The sequence below is a fragment of the Sciurus carolinensis genome, chromosome 10, assembly GCF_902686445.1.
Source record: "Sciurus carolinensis chromosome 10, mSciCar1.2, whole genome shotgun sequence".
NCBI classification, from domain to species: domain Eukaryota; kingdom Metazoa; phylum Chordata; class Mammalia; order Rodentia; family Sciuridae; genus Sciurus; species Sciurus carolinensis.
The window spans coordinates 27625171-27648713 of NC_062222.1; the positions used below are offsets into that span (position 1 = coordinate 27625171).

The 23543-nt window shown below is 35.6% G+C and overlaps 1 protein-coding gene across 7 annotated transcripts in view; it reads right to left on the reverse strand.

Annotated features, from left to right (window-relative positions):
* Positions 1–3245: 3245 nt before the first annotated feature.
* Fbxw7 (F-box and WD repeat domain containing 7) overlaps positions 3246–23543 on the reverse strand; it is a 190628-nt gene continuing 170330 nt past the window's right edge. For all 7 annotated transcript variants that reach the window (XM_047566554.1, XM_047566550.1, XM_047566553.1 and 4 more), the window contains 8 exons: positions 19343–19477; positions 14495–14618; positions 12398–12534; positions 11318–11431; positions 9871–10052; positions 7843–8068; positions 6165–6375; positions 3246–5251 (listed from right to left, as the gene is read on the reverse strand). In XM_047566554.1, the coding sequence (XP_047422510.1) occupies positions 4983–5251; positions 6165–6375; positions 7843–8068; positions 9871–10052; positions 11318–11431; positions 12398–12534; positions 14495–14618; positions 19343–19477 (1398 nt within the window). In that variant the 3' untranslated portion in view covers positions 3246–4982. The remainder of the gene's footprint in view (positions 5252–6164; positions 6376–7842; positions 8069–9870; positions 10053–11317; positions 11432–12397; positions 12535–14494; positions 14619–19342; positions 19478–23543) is intronic.

Consider the following 23543-nt stretch of genomic DNA (forward strand, 5'->3'; position numbering starts at 1 on the left):
CACACAAAGCCCTCTGCAGACACAGGGGCCACTGGTCTACCATGGAAAAGCACTGCAAAGTCCCCTCCTGCCACCCGGCTCCCCTTATACAGCCCATTCCTTTTTTTTTTTTTTTTTTCTTTTGAGGCATGAAGAAAAGAAAGGCATAGGAAATGATGTTGTGATTATGACTCACTGAGAACAAAAGACGTAGTCCTAGTTTCTAAATATTCTTGAATTTGGAAGCATATGAACACACACACAATCCTCAGAATCCAGCAAGGCAGGAACTTTGAAACCACCTGTGTCAGAAACATTCATTCAGATCCATTTGTCCCTCAGCGGCACTGAGCCCCTGCTACTGTGAGTAGGATTACAGAAATGGCTCTCCACGCAGGGGGTTCTCCTCCAGCTGCTGCAGGATGACAGGGTTGGATCCTTCATTGACTGATGAACCCGAGGGAGTACGGGTTGCAACCCTGACTTTCACTGGGGGTAAGGGATGACTAAGAGAAAGCAAGTGAATAAAACTTTGTCTGGGGGGAGCTGTTGATTGAGGGGTTGTCAGAAAATTTCCACCACCCAGAGGGGATCAATCGGGGAAAAAAAGGAAAAGGAATGTGAATCTATTCCCCTCTGCAAAGGGGCAGGCTGGGTGCTTCTGGTTTTCACACAGGAGTTACAGGGGCAGAGACAAGGTCTCATGATGTGCCTCCAGGAGAAGGGTCTACAGAAGCAGAGCAAAGCAGGATCTGGGAAGCCACCCTTGACCCCCATTCACTTCAGGGAGAAGAGGAATATGGAGGTCTATTATGTTGTTTGATCACAATCTCAAATCAATTCGGAGAAACACAAGACTTTTTAACTGACTAGCTTGAAAGGGATAGAGAAAATGGCTTAAAATACTAAATATAAATAATTAAATGTCAGTTACTGCCAGGCAAGGTGGCACCTGCTTGTAATCCCAGTCACTTGGGAGGCTGAAGCAGGAAGATCGCAAGTTTGTCTCAAAATAAAAAGTAAAAGGGGCTGTAGATGTAGCTCAGGGGTAGAGCACTCCTGGGCTCAATCCCCAATACTATAAACAAATAAATAAAAACAAAAGTCAATTATTTTTTTGAAATTAAATAGGTTGAAATAGTAATAATTTGGAGGATACTAGCTGTTACAAATAAATGAAACAGCTGTGACAACTGAATCTCAGTAAGGGGGTTTCAAAGTGTCAAGATTATGAACAATTCCAACAAGAAATAAGGTAAGCACACTCCCTTTGCTGTTAACAGTATTCACTGAGCACCTGCTATGGACCTTTATGGGTTACTTTTGTGTACCAATTTTGCTTTAGTTTCAGGCAATGCTTAGTCTTTGGGAACTTTTAACACTTATGTGTGGGGACTATCTGTATTCTATTATGAAGATTTTAAAACGTACAGCTATATAAGGAAGTAAATTTCTTCATGGAAGTCACAATATGGAGTTGCCTTAATGACCTTTCGTTCTTTTACTAAAATTATAATACTTAAATTTCTTTAGAATAAGGTTTAGGAACAAATTCACTATAATACAGATTATTCACATATTCCTAAAACAACATTATTGAATATCAGAGTATATACCATATCACTGTTAGGTGCTTGGTACCAGTCTCTCTCACAAAGTTTCCATAAGACTTAATGAGACTCTATGTGATTCACTTAAAAGAATGTAAACTGCTATAGATGTATGGTACATATAGTTTTATATACATAATACATATAAATACCACATGTGCCTACATATGTGTATATATATCTATGTATATGCTAATTTTTTATACCTGAATGAGTCACAAACATTCCACGATTCTCCCTCTGGGTCTATTTAATAGTTGCTACCATTTGCAGAGTTTTAAATGCCATCAGTTTTAAGTGCTAGCATGCTTTATAACATCTCATTTAATCTGCACATTAACCTTGAGGCGGGGATCTTTTCCATTTTACATGACAAGGTGAGAAACCTGATGAAAATCCCAGGAACAGGACGGTATTAGAACTGGGCCTACTTGAACTCAGGCCTATTTGTCTATGAAGTCTGTCAACTCATTCTGTTTTCTATAATGTTTAAAAAATAGATTTTTCAATTATATTAGAGTTAAGCCTCGTTTATATGGTATTATGAAAAATCAAGCAGTTTCAAGGACCATCAAATAGAATTAAAGCTTCTGCCAATTTGTCAAGGGGAACAGCAACCATGGCTCAGGGTTGAGCCTGGTTTTCCCTGCAGCAGGTAGGGCAGCCCCCGCTGACCGCCATGACTTCCGCCTTGCTTTTGATCAAGTTGTTTTCCAATCTTCTGTTGTATCATCCCTTCTCCCTTCTGTTCTTGTGTTTGCAATCTGCTGAGGCCCAATACACCAAAAGCACCAGGACACAGGTACTAAGGCTGTATTCCAAGTGCAGTGTTCCTAATGCTCCCGGTGAGCTTGTTCAAATGCAGAGTCCTGGGTCCCCCTACCAGATGTGCTGTTTAGTATCGTTGGGTGAGTGAGGCAGACTTTATGATTGTGAGAAACTCATTCTAATGAGAGTCCACTATTACAATGTTGAGATTTTTGTCTATGACCTGGATAGTTGAGATTATCCTGTATGTATATTGAGTATCTCCTGAAAATTTGAGGTACTAAATATACTTAGAGCTACATAGTTTCAATAACTGAAAGTATCATAAAAATGACATGACCCCCAAACCTTACTTTAGTTTGGAAAATTTTTTAGAGGACATCAGGCATTCAGTTCTTACGAACATGGTGTGACTCCTGGTGTTCTGCTGGTTAAACGACTAACAAATCACCTAACTGGACTCAGCTGCAAAACTGCAGGGTTTTGGGCTCCTCTTTAAAATGCAGGTCATATTGGGAACTTGAGGGAGAGCACGCATAGCAAGCACCTGGTAAGCACCAAATGCGAGGGTAGTTTTCAAATGAACTTATTATTTATACAGCATCTAGTTGTAACTATCAGAAAAGCTTTATGACTCTGAGGGAACCATATTCATATACCACAGAGAGAAGCGCAGTGGAGTGTCCCCCTGTATAACTGAGGGAGATAAATCAGATTTCATTTGTAGTACCTTACCCTTACTTCAGCTACTTAAAACAGGCTTGAAGTAATCATTTCTGTGTCGCAATATAGGGAATGAGAAGAAACTAAGATTGTGCTGTTCTAAATATCAGACAGAGCCTAAATATTTATAAAATAGTATTACCTTGGTGGAAAAATCAGGCATACTAACATGAAAAAACACATTTTATTGCACTTAAGTTATAAGAAAATAAAATTTCTAAGTGAATCAAATCAAAGACACAATCCCTTTAAAGGTTGTTTTCCTCCATCATGTCAGGTTGTTACATAACTAAAATTAACCAACTTGAATCTGATTGTTTTAAATCAGACTATAAATAAAACAACAACAACAACAAAAATAAACAGGAGGAGGAAAAAAGACCACCTAGGATACAGTGTTAAACCACTTTCACAGTTCAGCTTGAGTCGTGGCTCCTGGAGAATGAGGCGAACCTTCTGACTCGTCACTCACCGCGCGGGTTTGCGTGTGACGCCTTCACTAGAGACTGAATCGTTCCTTTTTTGTCAGTTACTCAGAGCAATAAAACTGTAACAGTTGTTTTCCCAAATACTGTAAAACACTAAGACTGACCAGCAACTTTATTTCAATTTTTAAAATATTCTGTCAGTTTTCTCATGTACGTTCATCCATTCACCACAGCCCTCAAAAAGAAAAGTTTCTCCGTAGAACAGGCGGTAACAGCTCTGTTCCAAGGAATGTGTTTTAATTTTGCCCAGATAAAAGAAAATAAGCTTTGCACACACTCTCGATTCTTTACTTGCAGGCAAACTTCACTCTTTATTATCTGAAACTCTTCCATTCTCAGCCTCTTAGAGGCACAGATGGTTCAAGTTTCAGTGGCAAAAAGTCTTTTTTCTGTAACCAAACTAGAGCAAATTTGGAATTCAGTCTGGGACTAAAACGTCACAGCAGAAAAAAAATAAAAAAAAATAATTTGCTTTTTTTCTTTCTTTCATTTAGCAGCATAAATAAGTTTGGCCACTGGGAGTACAGTACAGGGGTGGGACAACAATCCCATATTTGAAGACCTACTTCTAGCACCAGCATCAAGAATTAAATCCATCTCAGGACTCACAGAACCCAGGACAACTTGCCACCTTTGAGCAACATATGCATTGAAGAGTGAATATGGAAGCAACAGTAAATAGATTAACAGAGGCTAATACTGTGATTGATTGACATTGGCAATGGTTGGCAAAAAAAAAAAATAAAAATAAAAATAAAATAAAATAAAAAAAAAAACTTCTCATGATAACTGTACAAAAACAATTCACAGTAATTTTTTTCTTTTTTCTTTTTTTTCCTAGCTTTTCCACTGGAGAATCTTTTGTTGTGGTTGTTGTAGATGCTCTCTGATTAGAAAGTCAACCAGTACTTGTTTTGATATTATTGCAGCTCCTTTCTAGGTGACAGTGGCAAAAGAACAAGCGAGCAGAATCGGTAACGATGTTTCAGCATTAACACTGCCCAACGACCACTGGAGAAGAAAATAAAGAAATAATTGCACCTGGTTTTTAGAAAGTCTCGTTTTGCAAAGCTGCCCTCAGTCAGAAGTGAAGCCTTTTATGTGATGAGACAGCAGACGCCTCTCTTGTCAGTTATGGTTTGTCTTCTCTTCCTCTTTTCCTTCCTAGTCTGTAGGTCTTTTCAATCTGTTGCCCCAAGCCAACATCCTGCACCACTGAGTACAAGGGATTTTTTTTTTTTTTTCATTTTCTCTTTTTTCTTTTTTTCTGTTTTTTTCTTTTTCTTTTCTCTCTTTCTTTCTTTTTTTCTTTTTCTTTTTTGTTTTGTTTTTGTTTTTTTGATTTTTGTTTTTTTTGCGCAGGGGATAAGAGAAGGGAGTATATCGTCTACACAAAATTCATCCTCTCTGCTCTTCACTTCATGTCCACATCGAAGTCCAGCACCAGCAGCTTGGTTTCTTCAGTCCCGTTCCGACTCCCGACTGCACACACCAGCTTTGTGTTGGAGGCTCTGATCCGCCACACAACTCCCCCACTCCCCCCACTCTCCAATGTGACTAGGTTTCGAATAAATTCACCCGTTTTCAAGTCCCATAGTTTTACAGTTCCATCATCTGAGCTGGTAATTACAAAGTTCTTGTTGAACTGTAAACAGGTCACAGCACTCTGATGCTTGTTGGGACCTAGACAAAACCAAAGGAATTTGATTGCTGGTTAGAAATCAAGGTTATGGGTTAGTTACATTGTAATTTGTAGGCTTCTACATTAGAATATACAATAAATGCAACATTGAAAATGTTACATATTTAGAAACCTTGTTCTGAGTATTTTAGGATCAGCATGGATGTAAGAAAATCTGGTAGCTATTTGTAACTGAAACATTAACTTTCAAGAGTCTGTCTTCCAGGAAGCCTGGTTAGCTACCAGGCACACATTTTATTTTCTGGCTGCATGAACATGAGCATTCGCTGGCAATGATGTAGACACTGCAGCTTCGTATGTTCTGCTGAGGGACAAGTGAGTCTAACAGATTTATCACTACTCGGAACTGACCAAAGGTGAAAACTAAATAGACGCTATGACCAATCTCTGAGGAAGAGGTAAAACCAGCCAGCCAACGAGCGTGCACGCACGCGCGCGCGCGCACACACACACACATTCATCATGAAGAAGTTAGCATTGCTCCCTCATATGATATTAACAATTCTCACATGTATCTGTCCATCTCAGTGGGAACTATTATTCCATTCCATTCCAGTTTAGCAAATGGCTAAGTGGAAGTCAAAGCAATTTTCTATCAAAGATGTTTAAATTCAAAATAAAATGATCACTCAAAAAATAAAACGAGTATGTTGCTTCTATGAGATAGCCAAGATCTTTCTTCCTTCTCACTGTTCTTTAAGGTTAGGTTGAGTCAAGTGAACATGTATGAAGTAATTAAACCATTTTATAGTAAAACAATTTAAAACACCTTTTCAAGGTTGCCTAGTTGTGTGAGAGTGAACATGCTCATAAACATATCTGAAGTAAGCATTTCTGCATGAGTAGCAATCACCTTTTAATGAACACAATTAAAGGTGCGTAGCCAATACTTACCTTGCAATGTTTGTAAACACTGTCCTGTTTTGATATCCCAGATTTTAACTGTAGAATCTGCATTCCCAGAGACAAGAATATTGTCCTTGAGTTCCATTCCACTTGTTAACGACTGGTGCCCTGTTAATGTGTGAATGCAGTTCCCTGTCTCCACATCCCAAACTCGGATCGATGTATCAAGAGATCCACTCACCACATGGATGCCATCAAACTACAACAGACACAGCTTATTAGGAGCAGCAGACAAATGGATATGCTTCCTATCAATTATTGACCTAAATCCTGGTAGGGGAGGAGGGGACAGCATGGGCAACATGCAAGGCCAGGAACAAAACAGGGCACTAGGACCAAGTGGTTATGGTGAAGTGCACATCATCAAGAAAGGATACATGGCATGTTCTGAGACACTTCTATCAGAAATGCTCATATTTTATGCCCAGTAGCTTCAAAGGAGATGCAGGAACAACTTACAAAGGACACAAAATGCCTAAAATGAACATTATTTTCGGATCATCAAGTCCCACTTAGTAGTTATATACCACGGATGATTCAATGAGGACTGCCTTCTGCATTTTACTTCCCCATAGGAAGTTGCAACTAATGACATGGCTTATAATAAAGAGGGTGCTGATCAGTACCTGAATCATGAAAAGGGTTAGAGGTAACTTGCATGATGGTCAAAAGTAAGTTCCATTAAAAACTGCATGTAAAATAAAAGTTTCATTTACAAGAACCTAAAACTAATTAGGAAATACGCCAAAATATAATTATATCTGGAATTAGAAGAGTTGGCATTTTGATAACAACAGTAAGCTATACAGCATTTCTTCTCCAGCTTCCTAGCTACACCAGGTCCTGAGCATATCACAAAGCATACAAATCATCATCTTTTCTAATTTTAACAAACATCTTTACCATATATCAGTATTTCATGATGGAGACAGTATCCTAATCAGTTAAGAAACGAATATCTTAAGAACAGAACAGCAATGTCAGCACTGGGATTATGTACTAATTTGCTTATCATTAATGGGTGGCGACTGGTAAATAAATTTTTTAAGCAATTGAAAATACTTGTAATTGAAAATGCTGCCTTTCAGGAACTAAAACTATTAGTCAAGTTAGTGATCTTGTAATTTGACAACCTATTCATGGATGTCAGGTTCAAATGTAAACAAACAAAAAAATCAGGTTAGTCAAAGTTACTTCTTTATGACTGCAAATCAGTGGCCCTGGGACAGTGGAGTAGCTTTATACTGGCAGGCTCCCCTTCTACTTTGAATGGGAATGTAATCACAATTACATGGTCCATCAACTTTTAACTATCAAGGCAAAGGGACAGTTTTTGCCCAAATTAATCCTCTGCTAAGGAGTTTATTAAACTCCAGGTTAATTAATACAGCAAAACTTAGAGCCCCCAAGTATCAAGTTCCACGACAAACATTTGTATTTTAGAGGGAGAATGGAGCACAGAAATGGAAACCATTAAAACATTTGCATTAGTTTTAAATTTGTGGTTTCTTCATGCCAATTTTGAAGTACATGTAAATGGCAGATTAATTGGATTCACCTTTTTTGGACTGTATTGGATCAGCAATTTGACAGTGATTATCTAAGTAAAACAATCTTATGACTCATCAGTAGAGCATCTAAAGGACGGGGAGATAAGATCTCTTACCTGTAATGAATAGACTCTATTTGTATGCCCCTGCAACGTGTGTAGACAGGTCTCAGTCTCTGGATCCCACACCTTCACCATAAAATCATACGCTCCACTAACAACCCTCCTGCCATCATACTGCACGCAGCGGACTGCTGCTACATGACCCATCAAGACATGTAAACACTGGCCTGTCTCAATATCCCAAACCCTAAGGGTGGCATCTCGAGAACCGCTAACGACTCTGTAGAGGGATAAACAGAAGAAAAATTTTTAAAAATTTTAGTAACATCAGAAAACATGACAGATGAAGTCAGTGTTTTTTAAGTTCTTTTCTTTTTTTCAGCAGGAACACCTGTTTTCACGAGAAATCCTATGTATAACCTTGATACAGAAACACAGTATTGAGTTACTGATTGGAATGGGACGTGGGAAAGCCCAAAATATATTCAAATCTAGGGCCAAGTCTACTTACTGTAATGGTTCTTAGGAAAGAAGATGCTATGGATAGAATATAAGGTAAAGACTGCAGTGGATTCAGGGCTGGGGATGTAGCTCAATGGTTTTTAGTACTTGCCTAGCATGTGCAAGGCCCTGGGTTCAATCCCCAGCACTGGGGGGGAAATACTAGTGAAGACTGCAATGAATTCACTTTAATGACCCTTCAGGAGATTTTTTTGTTTTGTTTTTTGACAAATGAAGTAGAAAACACATATGCACACAGTTCCAGAAAATACATTTGCTTGCAATTTTCCCTGAAGAAGCATTATAGAGATTCCTCAAAAGACTAGGAATAGACCCACCATATGACCCAGCTAGACCACTTCTTGATATTTATCCAAAAGAGCTAAAGTCAGCATACTATAATGATATGTGCATACAAATATTTTCAGCAGCACAATTCAAATGTCCTTCAAATGATGATTGGTCAAAGAAAATGTAGTATACATACACAAAGCAGTTTACTCAGTCATAAAGAATGGAATTAAGTCGTTTACTGGTAAAAGGACAGAACTGGAGAAGATCATGGTGAATGAAATAAGTCAGACTCAGAAAGTAAAGGGTCAAAAGTTCTTTCTCACACATGCCAAAGCTAGAGAGAAATAAGGAATTAAAAAGAAAAGAAAGGAGATCTCATGAAAATGGAAGGGAGAACAGTGGAGTAGTAGAAGGGCATAGAGGGGCAGGGGAAAGAGGAAGAACTAAGAAATGAATTGACCAAACTATGTTATGTGCATGTATAAATACATCACAATGAATTCCACTTTTATGTATAACTATGATGCTCCAATTAAAAAATAAATTAAAAAACACATTTGCTTCACAGGGATATAAGACATGTCAACAGGAGGTGTTGCAGGAAAAAGAAGAAAAGAGAGCAAGAGCCAAGGAGGAAAAGGAAAGCAGCTGGGTTTGGCTGAACGCATTATGAAGAGTGCATTGAGGATTTCCTCCTTTACTCGGTAGCAATCATAGGTTCCCAAAGACGTAAGAAGAGCACAATGATGCTACTGGGATTATAGGAAAGCTCCCTGTAAGCTGCAGAAAAGAGGGGAGGACCACATGTGAAAACTATGGCTGCGTTCTGATGACGGGAAATGAGAGAATTACCCACAGGTCTCAGATTTGTCTTGATTTAGGAGATAATGGAGTGAGGTTAAGGTGAGTGGATAATTAAAAAGATTCAGAGATTTAAACTGAAAGCTAAGAGACTGAATTTGTTCCATCTGCAAAATATGAATATCCAAAGAGAAAACAATTTTTGTTTGAAGATGATGAATCATCAAAGAATAAGAAAAGGGATTAGGGAGTAGAGTCTCAAGGAGGAAGCCCATGATGCTATCCAATGAAGGAGGAATTTGAACAATGAACCCCTAGTTTTAAGCCAAGATGTTATGGCTTTCTCAAAGTCTAATTTATCACATTATCACAATCATTGGTATCAATTGAGCTCATTATCACAATCTTGGTATCACTACACAGAAAGGTAGCAAATTCCCAAGTGACAGAGGAAAAAGTTCCAAACACGCTGGATTGTCCCTTTACCTCTTCTCGTGGAGATGCATGCAGCGCACAGTGGAAGTGTGCCCATACAGGGTGTGTATGCATTCCCCAGTCTCTGCATTCCACACTTTGAGAGTTCGATCCGTGGATCCACTAATGATGATATTGTCTCTCATCTGTGATGACCATACTCCACCTGTATGTCCCACTAACGTTCTCAGACACTGGAAAAACACTTACGGTGGTTAATTTGGGGGGAAAGGAAAGCAATTTAAATGCTATTATAATAGCTCATTAAAATCTGTATTATTTATCAATCTGATAAAGCCATCAGAAATATATTTAACTCATCATACAATATGACCTCACTAGTAATTATTGCTTTATTTATTCAATAGAATTACATACTTAAATATGCACACACAAACTGAGAAACAAATATGTAGAAAGCAACCATGATATGAAACATATGATAAGAATCATACAATATAAAACATATGATGTAACAGGAAGCAAACATCTGAGATGAAAGCGAAGTGTGATAGCTCCAGCCTGGCCTCCTTGATGAAATAATACTAAAATTGCAACCTGGTTTCTTCCATGGGAATAGATTCAATGAATGAAAGCCAACAGCGTTGGGTGTGGCTACATACCACATTTTATCTGAATATGCCCCAAGGCAGTAGTTATGAGCTAGCCAAGCTACTTCTAGACAAGTAAAGACAGACATTAGAACCCTGAAATAAATCCAAAACTAATATTACACCATGGAAATATGAAGCTGCTTTAAAAAATTTTAACATCTGACTTGGAATATTTATAAGATTCTTGTCCAAGAAGCAATATGGTAAAAGACATTTTGCAAAACATGGATTTTTTTTCACACTCTCTTCTGTTACTTTTTAGGTGGCCAATTACTTAATTCATGAAAATATTCTCCTTTAGATGATGACAATAAATATTCACTAGAGAATCATTAAAGTATAATATTACATGAAGTTAAGCTATTGCTTGGGTTTTTTTCTCCAAACCCATATTTAAATACCTACTCTGCTTAACTTCCGCATCACAAGGGGCTGAGAAAACCTTGGATGAGCAAGATAAACTTAACTTCTAAATTATAGGCAACTTATCAACAAAACTGTTTACAAGGAAAAACAAATTATCCCTCAATCATGCTCTTGAAAGACAATAAAATGTTATGAAGTAAAACTTGATGGGAAAGGTGGGAAAAATGGAGCTAAGAAAAAGATAAAACACATCTGAAAAATCTGAAAATACCAGTCAGAAAAATAGACAAACTATTTAAATGAAGAAAAATAATGATATCCCTGTCATGGGAAACATCACTATCATTATGCTGGGGAGACTTTCATAATTATGGGGGGCTAAGTTAGGATCAAAATAGGATCCTTGTTTTACTGGTTGACCCTTGTGAAAATATAAACACAATGGTAAATTTATGAGGTGTAGAAAAAAGTAAACTTACTTTGCCTGTAACTGCTGACCAAACTTTTAAAGTGTTGTCGTCAGAACCACTAACTATTCGGTTACCACAAAACTGTAAGCATGTGATCACATGATCATCGTGTCCTTTCAGCACCTATCAAATAGATGTACAAATCAGAAATACACCATCATATTATGTTCTTTAAAATACTGGTGAAAAGACACATGAAGCCATAAATGGGAACAATAACATTATCTAGTTCTAAAATTAAAACCTACACACAATATAGAGCATTAACCTTCCTAAATAATGAATCAATCATTAAACATTTTATTATTTTCATATTCTATTATTTGTATAATTGAAACCTCTACTATTAAGATACTGAGTCAAGACCTTATAAAGATGGTTCCAACACAAACACATTTTATAATCATCTATTTTACCTGTTTAAACAACAAAAAAATACATCTTATTTTTGCAACTTTAATACACAAGAATAAAAGAAAGCACCTACTAACTAGAAAGACAATAGTAATAGTCATCAACTTTTTCAAATTAAAGCAAAGAAACCTACTATGGTGTACACATGTTAATATGATAGAATCTCCCCAAATTGTTTTTTTTCCATTATAAAAATGTATCTAAGAATTTTAACATTTTTATCGTTCTTACATATTTAAAACACAAAGTTATATAGAAATATACAGAAAATCAGAATTATGCTTCAATTTATAAAAATACAACATGGAAAAGTCACCAAAAATCAAAATCCAGCTCCTTAAAAAAAATCATGTTTGGAGCATGGTCATAGGGGGCTGGCAAATTCTGAGGAAGAACGTATGACACAATAAAATTCAAAGTGATATTCGGAAATTTTCATTTACATAAGACAGAAAGACAATTCATCTAATTTTAACAAACATCTTTTAAGTAAGTAAATTGTCAGATTAGAGAAATTAGCAATAAAGGAATATGGTCAATTATACTTCCAGTTATTTTAAAACAGTTTTCTTTCCCCAGAAGATATGTGTGAAGCTGTACTGCTCACCAAGAAGTAAAACAATACATTAGGTATTACACTACAGAGTAGCAGTTTCTGTGGAAGAGTTCAGTTACCTTAGGAGATTTGAGTTCTCCTCGCCTCCAGTTTGTATCAATTCTGTGCTGTCTGATGTATGCACTTTTCCATGGACTGTGTATGAAACCTGGTTTTATTACTTTTCTTCTCTTGATGTGCAATGGTTCATCAATCCCTAAAGTATCAAAGAATTCCAAGAGAATAATTCTCTTTATCAATAACGCAAAGTTCACATATTACAATATCTCAGTTTCCTCTATGCTCAAAACAAGAGAAATGCAGGACACTGTCCAGTTCCTAACTGTTATTAAGGTATGCAAAAATAATGTAGAGTTTGTGTTCTATCTGGCATATTTTTGTATTCAGTATTTCATTTTTTTCTCAGAATGATTTTAGGAAAAGTTGGTGAGGATGTGTAGAAACTGGAATGCTTGTATACTGCTTGTGTGAATATAAAATGGTGCAACTGCTGTGGAAAATAATATGATAGTTGCTTTAAAAAATTAAACATACAAGTAACATATGATTTAGTAATTCTACTAATGGGTATAAACCCAAAATAATTAAAAGCACAGACTTGAATAGAAGAGCCAAAAGGTGGAAGCAATGCAAGTGTCCATTGACAGATGAATGGACAAACGATGTGGCATACACACACATGGGCTATTATTCAACCTTAAAAAAGAAGGAAATTCTGACACATGAGTGAACCTCAAAGAAATTATATCATATGAAATAAGGCAATTACAAAAGGACAAATATTGTATGCTTTTTACCTAAGGTACCTAAACTAATCAGATTTATAAAGACAAAGTGTTTGTCAGGTGCCAGGAAAGGAGGAATAGGAGTTAATGTTCAATGGGTACCAAGATTCAGCTAGACAAGATGAAGCAACTCCAGAGATGGATAGTGACTGCTGCACACAAATGCCAATATACTTAAGAGCATTAAACTGTACAATGAAAAAAGGTTAAAATGACACATTTTATTATGTATACATTATGCAATTTATTTATTTATATTTGGGGAGTACTAGGGATTGAACTCAGGGGCACTCAACCGCTGAGCCACATCCCCAGCACTATTTTGTATTTTATTTAGAGACAGGGTCTTACTGCATTCCTTAGCACCTCGCTGTTGCTGAGGCTGGTTTTGAACTCTCAATCCTCCTGCCTCAGCCTCCTGAGCCACCGGGAATACAGGTATGTGCCACTGTGCCCATCTATGCAATTTTTAAAAAATTTTATTTTTACAGACTGCATTTTGATTCACAGTACACAATGGGGTAAAACTTAAAACATGATTGAGAGGCGAGGTAGGGTTGACTAATCCTACCTTAATATATGTGGACACATAAGGAGAATAGTTTCATTGATTAATCCAAGACCCAGACAAGGTTCTGGTAGAATCAGGATTAGAAATCAAAGCATTGTTAACCTGGACTAACCATCAATGTTCCCCTTGACTACACAGTCAGGGAGTCTCCCATACAGTTACCGGTTACCTCTATGAGTCTCTCACAAAAATTTTGCTTCTCAGAGGCAAATGATATTTTTACATATTTTTGTCAAAATGATTTTCTAGAAGGCTGCTGGGGAAAAATATTCCCTTTAATGTGGATGATGCCCACTCTTCTACTAAAACAGATTTTCTTATTTTAAACAGGTTCCAAGAATATAAGCTCCAAGATAAGAAAAAAAAAAGGCAAGATACTTCTATATCCTCAGCATTTAAGAATGTCTAGCTCACAGGAGGTGTTCAAGAATAAAATACTCAATGCTGGGTATTTAACTGATAATATAATTTTTAGATTGCCTTTAAATCATCCTTATCTTGATTCTTTCACTTTGAACTCAAATAAGCAAAAGTAAATGAAGACCCACAGGCTACCAAAGTTCCCTTTGTTCATTTATCCACCACTTTATTATAGCTGCACAGAAACTTGTTCTTGTCTACTTGTTCTCAGAATTTCTTTGCTTTTTCACAGCTCTTCCCCCCCGCCCCTCCATGGTGCTGGGGATTGAACCCAGGGCCTTGTGCATGCAAGGCAAGCAGTCTACCCACTGAGCTATATCCCCAGCCCTCTTTGCTTTTTCAAAGCATAAGCATATTCTCTGCGTAATTTTGAACCTTACCCTCTTCTCTGCATTTCTCTCTCCAGAGAAGGTTGTCTTCAGCCAAAATTCTCCAGTAGCGACACGTCTGAGCTGCTTGTAGCAGGTCTTTGGGTTCCAGGAATGAAAGCACATAAAGTGCCAGCTATAGAATGGAAGAAAGCATAAAGTATACTCACATTTTTCAAAAAATCATAGAACTAAAGGTTAGTTATTCTCCACAGGACAAAACACTTAGATATAAGTGTAATGTAATTCTACATTATAATTTATAAGATTATGATCAACAGTACCTTCAATTTTAACAAATATAAACTAGATTAGAAACAAAAGCATCTCTTGGCTTTTATGAACTTCACTGCACTGTTTATCTCTTTATACAATGATGATTAAACCTGTCTCTGTTCCTGCCTTCTCCCTGTGAACCTCACCATAGTAATTTTTACTTGATTATTTATACTCATGTTCTCTCCCCACTACAATGTAAGTTCACTGAAGACAGAACCTAAGGGCCTTTCTGATAGTCTGGTAAGAAATGAGATTTCTACATGATTTTAGATAATTCCTGATAGGCAGTTATCACATTAGTGATTCTTCATCACATCAAAGTATTTATCACAATGATAAACTTCTAAAACATTTACACGCTTGACTATAAATGACAAAATAAGACAATTATTAAGTCACTCCACAGACATATAAAAGTAATTGGGTTCTGATTACTTTATATTGCTTATGGGGATTTTCTTGATGGGCCCCATAGAGTTGTATACTTGAGCTAGTTCTTTGGAATACTATTGATTTAAAATTTTGTTTATAATATTTGCAAACCATCGTTTTTTGTTTTTTTGTTTGTTTGTTTGTTTTTTCTTCATTGTGTGAAGTCACTTCAAGTAAAGAAAAAGGAAGGAAAAGAAGTGGAGTGGAGTGATAATCTCTGACCATGCATATTCAAGTAGCCTCACATATAACACACAAATTTATATTGTGATATTAGAATGAAAATTTATCCAAAGTCTAGTTTTCATAAACTAAATGGCAAGAAATTAAGTCAAACTACCACTTAAAGTGCCAAAGATTACATAGAAAGTAAAAGTACAATTTGAATTATTTTTCAAAGCTAAATGAGAATTACATGATTTAAATCAATGCTTCCCAATGATTCTGTATATGTGGAATTCACTTCTAACCACATACTTATTAAGTACATTCTACATACAAAGCACTCCAACTAGCCAGTACTCAGCTTAATGTTACTATTGATGAATGAAAGTGAAACACTTTTCTTGAATTAATTGATTTTGTCTATCAGAAGACCATTCTTACTTACACATACGCAGTCATTTAAAGATCATGATTATATTCAATAACCTATGTATACAAGTATACATCTCTCAACATTTTATTTCTTTAATGGGTACTCTATAAGCCACTTAATTCTGAAATTACCCATCAATCAAAGCCTAGGTAAGTTTTCTTAATTTCACTGTAACAGTAACGTGATGTTACTGTATTATTTATCTATGTGAAATTGCAGTTCAATATAGAGATTGTCCAGCACAAAGATACTTGTACAAAAGAGATGCTGATTAATGCCTAAGATATGATAATGGTTCACATGAAAAAGTCTATTCTTTGCTTTAGTTATTGGACTGAAGTAGAAATCAGGTAATTTATAGAAACATTTGAGTCATCTTAAAGGCTAGGAATGAGGAAACAAGAAATCGAGAACAGGTGAGGTTTCAAAAGTACCTCTCCAAATCAAAAGGAAAAATTTCCTTCTTTTCATCAAGTCCAGTGTCTGCATGTAGTAGAAAAAGGCAAAGCAACACTCAGGTGCTAAAGAAAACTGAAGTGCTAGTGTAATAGGTAACTTGACAATGCTGTCTTTTAAAGTATCAGAGGCTCCAACTCTACTTGAACTTATACTTTTTAAATGTTTGTCAATTTACATACTAGTTCCATTGAAACATATAGCTAATGCATAAAATACTCAAGGCAAAACAGAAAACTATGAACAAAAAGCCAGGAAAAACATAAATCAGCAAAGAAGTTTAAACTAGGGAAAAACTAGATCACGAATATGCTAGCAACAATGTCTTATGTGGGTTTTGAATTAAACTGCCAAGTAAAGAGGGAACAGCTATTAGTTATAAGATTCTGTGTATTATGGAAAGTGTACCAATTCTTCAAAGGAAGCAAGGTTTTGTCATATAGGGCTATGAAATGGGTCTGAACATTTGTGTCCCCTCAAATTCATGTTGAAATCCTAATTGCCAATGTGATGGTTTTAGGAAGTGGGGCCTTTTTGGATGTCATGACAATGCAATCCTCAGGAATGAAATCAGTACCCTAGAAAATGGACCCAGAGAACTCTCTTACTCTCTTTCAGCTACACCATATGAAGATGCAATGAGAAGACAGAAATCTACAACCTGGAAGAGGGCCCTCACCAGAACTCAACCATGCAGGTGCCCTGATCTTGGACTTCCTAGCCTTCAGTACTGTGAGAAATAAATTTCTGTTTGTAAGATGACCAATCTGTAGTACTTTCTACAGTAGTTAGAACTGACTAAGATAGGGTCCTTATTAGGGGAAACAGACCACAATTTTATACTTATCAGGTGGCTAATACTTTCCCAGTCTTGCTATATTTCAGTGCACTGAACTAGTCAAGGAAAAAAAAAATTTAAGAGAACAAAGAAAACGTTGTCTAATCCACATCAAGAATATCAGGTTTTTTTCTAGATTATCTACTATGTCACTATGATTCCTTTGGTTATTTACTCATAAAATAAAGAGACTGCTACTTAACACAAGCTTCTCTGATGACACTAGTGCCATTTTTGTCAAGGTTTTTCAGATTAGTAAGTAAATGTTGGTAAATAGCTTTGAGATCTTCTTAAATAATTATAAAAAAATACTATAAGTCCATCTCCTGACACAAAGGTAATGTTTTAAATAATGATAATGCGGATTCTCTGGGTAAGATAAAGGTACTTTTCTTGAGGACAGATCTATGGCATTATTTTTATGTATGAAATAATGCGTTTTTCAAACTAGGAAATATTCTGGTAGTTGAAAACAAAAGGACATAAGCTAGGGTTTTCTCTTATTCTCCTATCTAGCTTCACTTCTTTTTCCTCAGGCAACCTTTAGAAGAACACTTAAGCCAAGAGAATCTTTACTGGATTTACCCTTGATATTGACAATTTGTGCTAAGTTCTTGAACTCTTTAAAATACTTTCAAATTCTATTGAGTTTAAATCACATTTCTGTGTATTAAGAAGTTACTATAGAAATGAAAATAAAGCAAAGCAAAACAAATAAAAACCCTATCCATTCTCAGAGATAAGGGAACAAACTAGACTCCAAAAACTGCATTTTAACAAAAATACTACCCTCAAAAGTAAGGAGGATATCAAAAGAAACCAGAAAAAAATATATCAAAGGTGAATAAACTTACTTCCAGTCAAATACTTATGAAAGTGTCTCCTATTATTAATGCCTTTCTAGATGCAGAGAGAGCTTAAGTCACTTTTATAAGCCAAATCTATTCAGAGGATTCAGTTTAGAAAGAACTACCAATACTAAAAATTTTTTTCTGGGACAATGTCATTTAAAAAAAAAAACAACTCCAAAGAAAACACATTTGAGGAAATTGATGTTGTATCAATTTTGCTTTTACCTGAAGAGATGCTTAGTTTCATATGTTAAATATAACATTATTTTATTCATATGCAATGTGAAATTATAATTGTCACTCTTTAATATCATTAGGGTATTTTAGAAAGATTATCTGAAAAAGAAATCAACTTCTTTTCTGTTCAAATTTGAAGTTTCAGGATAATCTACAATGGTTTATTAGCATTTTAAATTGTCTTCTGGGTGGACATATAATTAGTAGCATGATGATTTGTGCAAATATAAATCATGGGGACATCAATTATTTAATGTTATATTATTTGTTTGCTGACAAAGATGAAATTATGAAATCTACATCAATAACAAGCACTATTATCTGCTATACCCTATTCAGTTGAGAGTGCCCATATGATCATAATCAATCTATGATCAAATGTCAGTTTACCCTAAAACCCAAAAAAGAAATCGGCACAAATAATTCCAGAAAGTGCTATTAAGAATGTAATTGGGGTTGGGGATATAGTTCAGTTGGTAGAGTACTTGCCTTGCAAGCACAAGGCCCTGGGTTCAATTCCCAGCACCGCCAAAAAAAAAAAAAAGAATTGGTATGGGAAGTATGTGTGTGTGTGTGTGTGTGTGTGTGTGTCTGTGTGTGTGTCTGTGTATGAGCAATAGAGGCAGAGAGGAGGATGAGTAGTAGAAAAAGATATATATGTGGAATTCTATATATTTAAAAATAATTATATAATCTAAGTACAGAGAGCCACAAATCAATAGCATTCTAAAACTATTGGTCTTGAAGGGACTTAAGATAGATAAATGACAAAATAAGAAAAAGTATTGTTGTTTTAATAAAATCAGAACTTTAGAAAAATCCACACTATAAATAATGAACATACCAAGAAAACTAAAGTTTAGGCTTCAAATAACAGGAAAAAAATCTTGGTAAAGAAATAATCAAATGAATGAAACGCAATGATTATTCTCACACATCTGACTTAATCAAGTTGTAGAAAGAAGTAACTTAGTTCTTAAGGATACTTTAATTTGATAATTACATTATTAAGTCATGGCAGTTTACCAACTGATGGCCCTCTTAACCACAAATTAAGAAATTAAACTGAAAATGCAATACCACGATTAGTATTTCAATATTTAAAGGTGGCAGCTGCTGAGTGACATATTAAATAGCACCCACTGACCATTGTAACTGATCATCCTTACCTCTTTAGGGAGCAAGGAAATAAAGTCTCTTTGAAACTGGGGTTCTATCACTTGCATCATATGTTTCACTTGCGTTGGTTCACAACTATCAATGAGTTCATCTAAAGCAAGCAGTTTCTCTGGTCCACTCCAGCTCTATCAAAGAGGAATTAGAAATTTTTATTATTTCAACAGATGGTCCAAGTTAGAAACTCATAAAGGAAAAACACACATCCACACACAACCATACTTGAATGAGGTAAGCAATGTAGGTTACAAAGTGGCTGCTTCTACGACATTTTCTCCAGAATTCACTGATGTGATATATATGATTCAGTCTCAAGTTTACTATTTTTTATATTGTCAAAGCTTTAAAACAGTCATGAGAAAATATTTTTTGTATTACATTATTATGACAGTTATTTGTTCATCTACAACTATGATACCATTGACATGCCAAAATTTTATTCCAGAAACATCAATTTGGGTAACTGAGTAAATAGGGAATTTTGATTTTTCTTTCTCTATATTCTTTCAAATGGGCATCATAAAATTTGATGGTTTTCATAAGACACTCACCTAAGAGGAGACTAACAGCATCATTTAGAGAAAAATTAGTAACTGGATATCCGGCATATCTGAAAAGTCCTTTTCACAAATAAAAGGGCTTTGATTTGTCTTATGAAAATAATTTCAGGTAAAAACAGCAAATAATAGAAAACAGCAGCTAATTTAGTATTAAAATCAAAATATAAGCAAAGATCAAGAGTATAAGAAGTAAAATACTATACTATAGAAAAACAAAAACATATAATTATACTCAAAGAAGGACAACAGGAGATTATTTGGGGAAAAAAAAATTCCCCCCAGTGAGGAGCACCTGCACAGAAAGCCAGTATTCGTATAGAAAAATTTAAAAACCATGTAAATAATTTAAAATGTTGAAATTTCAAAATAATCATGGAAAACATTTAAATAACCTCAAAATACATAAGTGAAAAAACACCCTTGGTTGGGCCTCTGTTTCTGTAAGTCTATGCTTATGTAAGTAGCTCTGCGAATTATTACGTCCATTTCAGAATGGGGTGAATAGAGAATAATAAGTGAGGTTTGGAGCTAGAAAGATCTACAATTTTATACTCCATTTCTTGCTCAGAAAAGGAAACTTGGATTTTGTTGCATTTGAAATACATAATAGCTGAAAACTGAGATACCTTAAGCATACAAGAAGCCTTACTCAGAATATATCCTAAAGCATTTTTAAAAGTATTTACCCTTTGAGAATTTACAATGAACCTCATCTCTTCTTTCCTATCATTAAGTACAGATTATGGTAAATACTATGAAAAATTTCAATAGTATTTAGTTATTTCTATAATATATTCCATTTTACCACCTAATATAAGGAACCACAGGCTCTGATAAATTGTGTCTTTATTTTTTCTTTTTTATTTCGACATATATATTTGGAACATTCATCAAGTATTCACCTTACATACTTTTTGGTTGGAATGAGAATTTACAATTAAAATGTAAAACACCACATACATGTGTATGCACACACATGGTCAATATATGTTGGTTTCCCTCATATAATCTTAAGCCCTGACTCAAAACTTACCTATTTGACAATCTGATGACTCTCTAGTCATCTATGACTACTTAGCATCCATAGTATAAACTCACTAACTTATTGATTTACATCCCTCACAGGATTTGAAGTGGTTTTTCATAATGTGTTTTCCCTCTCCATCTACATCATAGAGGTTTGTAGACACTGCTACTATAAGGACATGCCCAGCTGGGGTGATGGATAAGTATGCTGACTTAATTAAAATGTGGCTTTAATGAAGGTATTTGATAGCAGAATAATGTTAGAATAAACTTCTTAATCTTCATCTATATGAACGCCTGCTTTAAAAATATTTTTGGGTGTGTTCGTGTTAAATTTTGATTTAACAACCAAGATATTCCATGTAAATTTCTACACTAAAAAGTGAAAAAACTTTCAATGTATTTACTACTTTACATGCTATACAGGTATGAATTGCATTAATAAATACTATATAATATCTAATTTCAGGTAATAAATCATACATATTCAATGTATTTTTTCAGTTAACAAATTACTGATGACTTTTTAAAAAGAACAAAAACCAGTATCAATACAAAGTATGTAGGAGAGAAATATCTTTTATCAAATCTTGTAACAGATAAGGTGTAGAATGGAAAAATAAACCAGAATAGATGATAAATAATTCAGTTCTTGGGTAAATGTTTGAAACTGTGTCAGAAATTTCTATATATTTAAGAGAAAGTCCATGAAAAAAAATTATGCCTGGATAGCAAAATGTCTCTAAGACTCCAAACAGCATTTTGAATAATATTTTAATTTTGATTTGAAAGAATATTTGATTTAACAAGAGTCAAATGAAATTAAAATTCTGTCTCAATTTAAATTACATACACATTCAGTAGATGTTACTTTGAGCTATTTTATTAAAAAGTATATCACGGACAAGGATTAGGAACATAAGCTATAACTATATAGTAAGTGAGATTTGCTCCTCCATCTTTCTCTAAATCTCCACTTCCATAGTCTTGCTCGTTTCAGTAAAACACAATTCTGTTCTACAACTCGCTCAGGTCAAAAATTAGACTCATCCCTGACTCCTCTCTCTCTCACCAACAGATGGCTCCGACCCAAATGAATTCTGTGGCCTCACACATCAAAGCATGACCTTCATCTGATCATTATTACATGGTCTAAGCCACTAGTACCTCTCGCCTGGATTGTCGTACACCACCTGACTGGACTCCTGGCTTCCTACCTTTGCCCTCCTTCTTCTATTGGTACTCAGTGATATTGCTAAAGTCACTTCTCTGCTTAAAACCATCTACTGGCTTCCACTTCAGTTAAATAAAAACCAAAGTCTTTGGTTGGTTGGCCCACGAGGTTCTAATTTCCTACTCCTTTCCCTCTTATTTACCCTTTTCTGTCCACACATTCTTTCTAGGCCTCAAACACTCCAGGCATGCTCTGCTTCAGAAGCCTTTTCACTTGCTATTCCCTGTCACGTTCTACTCCAGATACCTACAAGGTGGCCTGCTTGCCTTCTTCCCATCGTCCCTCCCTCTCTGCCCTCCCTGGACAACTGTTTAAAATCTGAAACCAGTTCAATCCAAGTCCTCCTGACAAGAACCTAAGTCCCATGAAAAGGCAATTTTTGTCTGTTTTATTCACTGTTGTAACCCAGACCCAAAGTAGGGGTGAGTGCAAAATAGGCATTCAGTAAATATTTGTAGAATAGATGAATGAATCCCCAAAGAGCAAGGGAGTACTATACCAATGCTATCTCAAAACTCTCTATAGAGTGCTTCTTTTCTTTATATTTGATGGTTAACACTAGAACTTGCTTGCTGTCTTTTTCCAAAACTAGTTTCAAATTTTGTACATGATTGAGCAGCAAGGGAAGTATGTACTAACTTGAAAACATTGCAGTTAATGACCATATTAATACAAAAAGAACAAAACCTACAACAACCTTTTAACGAGGAATAGTGGAAAGAACATTTTACTTAGGATTAGGAAACTAAACTTAAGCAACGCTGTCACTAACAGGTTACAATTTAACTTCTTTGGGCCTTAGTTTATCTGCAAACTGTTGAATAACTGGTAATTTTTTATCTTTGCTTTTGTCTAAAAAGTGGTCCTCCTGGAAAAGGAAAAAAAATCACCTCTTTTGGTCTTTCATGGTGAAGTTATGTGGGAGCATATTAAAGGGGATAGGAAAAACATTCCAGACTTAGAAAGGATCAAGAGAAGCAAATTTATTTTGTGGGCAAAACTGCAAATGCAAATTTGAAAATTTCCCCATGAAAGTGTCATTTTATTTCAGGAACTGGAGCACATAGGTAGTAACAGAAGAGTAGAAGGGGCAGTGAAATGTAACCAGGAGCCTCACTGTGTAAACTCACTGTGTGTAAACTCACCGTGGAAGTAGATGGAGTCTCAGAGACTCCAGTCTCCCCAAACTGACCACGGGGTATAGGAATCACATAGTCCCACAACCTACCATCTGAGGATCTGATTCAGTGGTCAAGATATAGTTGAGGATATTTTATTTTTCTAAACAAGCAACTCATCCAGTGTTGGTGTAGGTGATTCATAAACCAACACTGGGAACCTCTGGTCTAGGTGATCCTCAATGCCCCAGTCAGG